At 36.4% G+C, this 8,271-nt stretch overlaps 1 protein-coding gene across 1 annotated transcript; it reads right to left on the bottom strand.

The window, feature by feature from the left end:
• Positions 1 to 6,681: 6,681 nt before the first annotated feature.
• On the bottom strand, positions 6,682 to 7,657 carry LOC100157267 (olfactory receptor 1J4-like). Its single transcript, XM_001926754.2, has one exon. It carries the CDS (start codon positions 7,621 to 7,623, stop codon positions 6,682 to 6,684), a length of 942 nt encoding a protein of 313 aa, XP_001926789.1. The 5' UTR covers positions 7,624 to 7,657.
• Between the last annotated feature and the right edge of the window lie 614 nt (positions 7,658 to 8,271).

Consider the following 8,271-nt stretch of genomic DNA (forward strand, 5'->3'; position numbering starts at 1 on the left):
ATCTAGGCCAAGCGATGGAAGCGATGGTTCCCCAACTTGTTCTGATCTCTGCTAGTCCAGGCTACTACCTATGGACTCATCATCTATGCCTCCATGGCCTGAGGATATTTAGCACTTCCCCACCTGTTTACAAGAAAAAAGAGCAATATCCACATTTATCAACAGGACTGAGACCCCGGGGAACACACCCTCAAGCTTCTGGTTAGAGAAGAAGACAACTGAGTTGATTGTCCAATGTCTTGCCTTCCTCTGGAAATGGATCCAGCACAGGGACGAAAAGGACTGAACTACAGGAGTCCCAGAAGATGTCTCTAATTTCAGTGACACATTGGTCTTCACATTACATGCTCATGAGTAGAAGGAGAGGCCATGAACACCCTTGAACTTTGAAGAACCTACAATGGAATCTGCAACTCCGTCCACCAATGAAAAGACCAAATATGGTATGACCATATCTTGAGATCCCACATCATTGACCCTGAAGACTGTTGGAGCTCACATCCCATCACCATCATTTATTCCCTCCGTATGAAACCACAAATGACCAACAAAAGCCAAAGCCCTCTTGATCAAAATGAACAAAACTTTAGGCATCACACTTCCTGATTGCAAACTATATTTCAAACCTTTAGAAATCAACACAGTATAGTATTGTCATTATATCTTGCTGTGTAGCACTGAGAACTGTGCCTAGGTACTTATAACTCAGCACAACAATGGGAGAGAAAATTATGTATACATGTATATGTAACTAGTTCCCCATGCTGTACAGTGGAAAAAAAGTGTGTTGGGGGAAATAACAATAAAAAACAAATTAAAGAAAGAAAAAAAATAAATAAAAAGGAGGGAAGGAATAATGTTCTGGGTTATTAAAAAAATACACATATAAAAAATGGAACAGAATATGGAGCACAGAATGAAACCCACACATACATGATCAACTGATCTTTGACAAGGGAACCAAAAGCACATAATAGGGAAAGATGAGTCTCTTCAATAAATGAGGCTGTGAAATTGGACATCCACACACAAAAGCATGAAATTTAATCCCCAACAGTGAAAACAACTCTCTGTGCCTTCCCTTCCTGGAAGTTAAAAATATTTGCCACCTTCTTTGGCAAACACACAGCCATGAAGGAGCTATTCAAGTGCATCTTACAGTTCACAGCCATGTTCAAACAATATGGATGGATCTAGAGTTATTACGCTCTGTGAAATCAGACAGAGGGACGATGATAAATATTATGGTATCACACATATCTGGGGCCAACAAATCAACAAAACCAAATGAAAACAGATTCATAAATACAGAGAAGAAACCAGTGGTTGTCAGAGGGGGCAGTTTCTGGGGGAGAGGGATGAAATAGGTGATGTAGGTGAAGAGGAACAAACCTCCAGTTATAAAATAAAGCAACCTTGTGGATTTAATATACAGCATAGAGAATATGATACACAATACTGTAAAACATTTTGGGGACAGATAGTTACTAGATTAATAATTGTGGTGATCATTTCATAATGTATGAAAATGTCAAATCACTATATAAGACACCAGAACATAACATTGCTGGCAAACTAAATTTTACAAGGTGCCTGGAGAGGGACTTGAACTTTGGACCCTCAAATTAAAAGTTTGATTCTCTACTGACTGAGCTACCCAGACCCTCCAAATTATATTTAGATAAAGACATTAGTATAGCTGCTTCCAGCTAGAATAGTCCACAAACTATTGTCCACCATGCTGAAAAATTTTATGAACTTTTGTGTCTTAGGCCAAGGGCTTTACCCATGTACATTAAATAATACCAAACATAAGCCCTACATTCCCAGATTTTTGTTTTTTCTTTTTCTTTTCTACAGCCACTCTCACAGCATATGGAGGTTCCCAGGCTAGGGTTCGAGTCAGAGCTGTAGCCTCTGGCTTATGCCAGAGCCACAGCAATGTGGGATCCAAGCCACATCTGCAATCTATACCACAGCTCATGGCAATGCCAGATCCCTAACCCACTGAGCGAGGCCAGGTATCAAACCTGCAACCTCATGGTTCCAAGTCAGATTTGTTAACCACTGAGCCATGATGGGAACTCCACATTCCCAGATTTTTTTAAGAATTGCACAGGTTCATTAAGAATTTGTGTTCCCTGAATTAACCTTTCCATAGAAAAGAAAATTATGGACTTGAGAATAGACTCCTTGTTGCCAAGGGGGAGGGAGAGTGAGTGGGAGAATTGGGAACTTGGGGTTAATAGATATAGACTAATGCATTTGAAATGGATAAGCAATTAGATCCTGTTGTGTAGCACTGGAAAGTATATGTAGTCACTTATGATGGAGCATGATAATGTGAGAAAAAAGAACCTATACATATCTGTGTAACTGGGTCAACATGCTGTACAGTAGAAAATTGACAGAAAACTGTATAACAACTATAATTTAAAAAATAAAAAATCATTATATAAAAAAAATTTTTAAAAAGTACACAGCATCACTGTAGATGAAATATACATATGTCAGTGAATTTGGCATTGAATTTTGTTTTTCCATCACTCACTTAAGATGGGATATTTGCCATTCTGAGAATGAATTAACATTCTACTTGGTGAACTGTAAACTGCCATGTAAAATAAATTAACAATTGAAACTGTAAAAAAATAATTTGTGTTCTTTGGAGTTCAGTTTGTGGCTCAGCATATTACAAACCTGATTAGTATCCATGAGGATGCAGGTTCAAAATCTGACCTTCCTGATTGTGTTACTGATCAGGTGTTGCCCAAGGCTTCACTGTTGGCAGTAGATGCATCTCAGATGTGTTGTTCCTGTGGCTGTGATGTCAGCCAGCAGCTGCAACTCTGATTCTACCCCTAGGCTGAGGACTTCCATATGCACAGATGCAACCCTGAAAAGAAAAAAAAAAAACCTCCAATTACTAGTGATTTTATCATTGTTCCATTGTTTAAGGTGGTGATTGCAGGTTTTCTACAATAATAGCCTATTTTAACATTTGTAATTAACTATCATTTGGTAGATATTTTAAGACTGTATAACCTCAACACTTTTCTTAATATGATTTCACCCACTATATATAATACCTTTTGATGATTCACATGTGGAAAAAACCATTGCAAATGGGAAGGCGAAATAGTGATTTTCTAATTCGATCACTTCCTCTATGCTGATTTGCTTAATTATCCCATAGGAAGGAACTTCCCCTTACTCCACATTCATTTTTTTTTCATTGATTTATTTGTATCATTATGGACTCATGAATTCTTATTAATTCTCTGAATTGTAAGTAGTTGCTGATGCTATTAATTTTGAAACTCTAATTATCCAGATTTGGACAATGGGAGCCCCTTCCAGCTGGGTCCTGTGTCCCCATGATTAATTGAGCACTTTTTATTTTTGAGCTAAGCAATATTTCCCTGGTCTTGTTTTTTCCTGGACCCAGTCCTAGAATCAGCCATTTTTCTAAGTCACTTTGGTTCCTGTTAGAAGACACTGATATTCAAAAATCAAATTTGGCATTATGTATGTTTGTTGCTTGCAAGCCTTCTAAGTGATCTCAGAGAATACAGCCAGGAAATATATATACAAGAAATACAGACTGTAGAAACTAGAAACATGCAAACTAAAGGAACGGTTACCCATTGGAGATGGGTCAGAAAGATTGGGAGATGGGAACAAGACATATATTGATATATAATTTCAATCTCTATATACACATTACAACCCATGAGTTTAAGCTGTAATCTTAACATAGTATCAAAAATAAATAAGCAGGAATTGACATCTAAAAGGAGAAAAAGACAAAAAACACAATAATAATTATGTGACTTTTGTATACAATTTTTGATGTATTTTATGAGAGATGATGAGAAGCAGAAAAAAATAAAGATAAGGACTATTAATAATGCAGGTAACAAACTGGGCCTTATTGACATATTAACTTTATACATGATGGCTGGGAAAAGGGCACCACATAAGAGGCAACTCTTAAAAAGAATATGAAGCTCCTTACATTTGAAGAGAATTATTGAAGCTATGTCATGGACTTTCAGTGTAGTTTGCACCATCCTACCTGTTTTGAGTCACTTAAAATCCTGTTATCAAAAATTTCCAATCCAAACCTCCAAGCCAATGTTGATAGTTTGAGGCACAGTCCCAAGGGTTTTACACATACTTTCTAATTAAATCTTCCCAGTAGCCCAGACAAATATTCTTATGAACATTTTAACCATGGGAAAACAAAACTATACATTATTTAAATGTGCAATGATACACACAATTAAGTGCAAGAGGTGGAATCACAACATAGAAAACCATCAAATGTACTTTATTCACTTTATGCTGCATTGCAAAAATAAGCATTTGGAACTTTACTAAAAGTAAACAATAGAATCTTAATATTTGTAGCTTTGGAAGTGAAATAGCCAGGTCTTGGAAGAAACATTAATGTCCTTCAATAGATAAATGATAAAGAATATGTGGTACATATATTTAATAGAATAGGCACTCAGCCATATAAAGAATAAAATAATGCCATTTGTAGAAACATGGGTGGAGATAAGGATTATCATACTAAATTAAGGAAAGCCAGTTAGAAAAAAATATCATGGGATATTGCTTATATGTGGTATCTTAAAAATGATACAATTGAATTTATACACAAAACAGAAATAGAAACATAGACATAAAAAACAAACACATGGTTCCCAAAGAGGGAAAGGGGGGGAAGTAAAATTAGGAGTTTGGATTAACATATACACACTGCTATGCATATATAATAGATAATGAACAAGTACCAATTGCATAGAATGTGGAACTATACTCAATATTTTGTAATAACATATAATGGAAAACAACTTGAAAAAATAGATAATATATATTATATTTAAACCTGAAATCACTTTACTCTACACTTGAAACTAACACAACATTGTAAGTCAAGTATACTTCAAATTAATTAATCAATTAAAAATTTAAAAACAAATGCCCAATACATGACCATAATAAGACTTAAATTTATATATATATATTAAAAGATGCAAAAAAGCCAAATGTAGTAATAAGTTAACACTCTGAAAAAAAAATTAAGCACACTTACATATATACAGAAAGGTGTTTGATGCTTTAAGACCACAGGTTGAATTGCATAGTTGTTGATATGATATATAGGCTAACCGAAGAATAAATGGACAATAGGTTTGAATGAAGGGTAAGAGATTTATCAAATAACAATGATGATTTATTTTTTATTTTCCTTCTTTTTTATTATGTTTATTTTTTATAATTATTTGTATTTCTTCCTTTATAGCTGGTTTAAATAGTTCTGTCAATTTTATACTACACAGCAAGATGACTCAGTCACACTTACATGTATACATTCTTTTATCTCACATTATCATGCTCCATCATAAGTGACCAGACATAGTTCCCAGTGCTATCCATCAGGATCCCATTGCTTATCCATTCCAAATGCAATAGTTTGCTTCTATTAACCCCAAAATCACAGTCCCTCCCACTCCATCCCCCTCCCCCTTGGCAACCACAAGTCTTTTCTCCATGTCCATGATTTTCTTCATGTAGAAATATTCATTTGTTCCATATATTAGATTTCAGATATGTCATAACATATGTTTTTTGTCTTTCTCTTTCTCATTTGCTTCACTTAGCATGAGAGTCTCTTGTTCCATCCATTTTTCTGCAAATGGCATTATTTCATTCTTTTTTATGGCTCAGTAGTCTTCAATTGTGTATATATAGAACATCTTCTTAATCCATTCATCCACTGATGGACTTTTAGGTTGTTTCCATGTCTTGGATATTTTGAAAATGCTACAATGAACATGCAGGTGTATGTGTATTTTTCAGGGAAAGTTTTGTCTGGATATATACTCAAGAGTGGGATGGCTTAGTCATATGGTAGATCTACATATAGTTTTCTAAGGTACCTCCATACTGTCTTCAATAGTGGCTATATCAATTTATATTCCCACAAATAGTGCAGGAGGGTTCCCTTTTCTCCACACCCTCTCCAATATTTGTTATTTTGGGATTTATTAATGATGGTTATTCTGACTGGTGTGAGGTTGTATCTTGGTAGACTTGATTTGCTTTTCACTAATAATCAGTGATGACGATAATTTTTTTCATGTACATCTTGGCCCTCTATATATCTTCTTTGGAGAAATGTCTAATCAGGTCTTTTGCCCATTTTTCAATTGGGCTTTTGTTAATTTTGATTGAGTTCTATAAGTTGTTTGTATATTTTAGAGATTAAGGCCTTATCAATTTCGTCCTTTGATACTATTTTCTCCCCTTCTGTAAGTTGTCTTTTTTATGGTTTTTGATGTGCAAAAGCTTGTCAGTTTTATTAGGTCCCACTGGTTTATGTTTGTTTTTATTTATGTTTCTTTGAGAGACTCATCTGAGAAAATATTTGTAAGGTTGATATCAAAGAATGTTTTGTGTATGTTCCCTTCTAAGAATTTGATGGTGTATTGTCATACAGTTAAGTATTTAAGCCATTATGATTTTATATTTGTTCATGGGGTGAAGGTAGATTTGACAACTTAAAGGACAGTTAGAAAAAGTGCTAGAGACATGGGTAACCAACAAACAACATTTTAAAGCATTTATGAGAAGGGTATATGAGTGAAAAAGAACATGGTTAGGTGAGTATCAATTGACAAAAAGATTATTGTTTCTGAAAATACTCCCCAGAGCCAATTTCATGTCTCTGTTTCTCAGGCTGTAGATAAAAGGGTTCAGCATGGGGGTGACCACTGTGTACATCACAGAAGAAATGATATCTTCATCATGGGACTGGCCTGATGAGGAGAAAAAGTATACTGCTGTACTTGTGCCATAGAATAGACATACCACAGAGAGGTGGGAGCCACAGGTTGACAAGGCTTTGCAGATCCCTTTTGTAGAGGGGACCCTCCGGATAGAGACCACAATTTGGCCATAAGAGAGAAGGATGCAACTCAGTGAAAAAATTACAACTGCAGCCCCTGCAGAGAATATGATCAGCTCATTGATCGAGGAGTCTGAGCAGGACAGCTTAAGCAGGGCGGCAAGGTCACAGAAGAACTGAAGGATGATGTTGTCATCACAGAAGGACAGTTGAGCCAGGAGGATGGTATGTGTCAGTGCATAAGCACAGGAGAAGAGCCAGGATCCAGCCAACAGACACATACACAGCTCCTCCCTCATGATGATGGTGTAGTGTAGAGGGTGACAAATGGCCACATACCTGTCATAGGCCATCATTGCAAGAAGAAGGTTATCAATGCAACAAAAAAATATGAAAAAATACATCTGTGTCACACACCCTGCATAGGGAATGGATTGGTTCTGAGTCTGAATGTTCATCAGCATCTTAGGGACAGTGACAGAGGAAAAGGAGACATCTGTGAGGGCCAGGTGGCTGAGGAAGATGTACATGGGGGTGTGGAGGCGAGGGTCCAGCCTGATAAGCAGAATGATGAGTAGGTTCCCCAGGACTGTGGTCAGGTACATGCCCAGGAACAGGGCAAAGAACACACCCTGCTGCTCTGTCTGGATGGGGAGCCCCAGGAGTAGGAACTCTGACACGCTGCTCTGGTTCTCCCACCTCATGCTCCTCTCCTGTCTGCTGGTGAAGGAGGTGATAGGAAAATATCAGAGACATTGAATCTATGATTGTGGCCACCACACTAGGTCTCTAACCTTCTCATGAAGAAAAAGAATAAATGTCTGCATTTCTTCTATCACCTATGGTTGTCAAAGCAATTGCCACACCATCAACACTCAGCATGGTTCCTTTGGATGAAAACCAGCTAATTCATTCTTTTTTTTTATTAACCATTTTCCTGACACTAAGCTACCAATTGGGACATAGAAGAATAAAAATGATATCAAGGATCTCTTCCCTCAGGAAACTAACCTTTAATGGCACACCTGACTAAGGTCTAATTTAGGAAACTGAAGCCAGATTTGCTGTGTTATGATTTTGGTTCCAACACTTACTTGCTGTCTGACTTGAGATGCCAAATATCTCTTGGTCTCATGTTGTCTCTAAAATGAACATACCAATATCACACTTTCAGAGATTTAAAAAAAGGATTCTAATTATTAGGCATTATGAATTAGAATATCTAAGAATACTTTCCTGAATAAAATAAACACTAAACATTGCATACATAGTTTTTTAAGAGTATCTGTTTACCACCCACAAAAGTATCAAGTTTAGGAATTTAATAAAACAATATTATGATTTGGTCCCCA

This window comes from Sus scrofa, unplaced genomic scaffold (assembly GCF_000003025.6).
Source record: "Sus scrofa isolate TJ Tabasco breed Duroc unplaced genomic scaffold, Sscrofa11.1 Contig59, whole genome shotgun sequence".
Classification (NCBI taxonomy): Eukaryota; Metazoa; Chordata; class Mammalia; order Artiodactyla; family Suidae; genus Sus; species Sus scrofa.

What these genes read in the sequence shown, in the direction of transcription:
- LOC100157267 (XM_001926754.2), bottom strand. Translation starts at nt 7,623, where the DNA reads ATGAGGTGGGAGAACCAGAGCAGCGTGTCAGAGTTCCTACTCCTGGGG.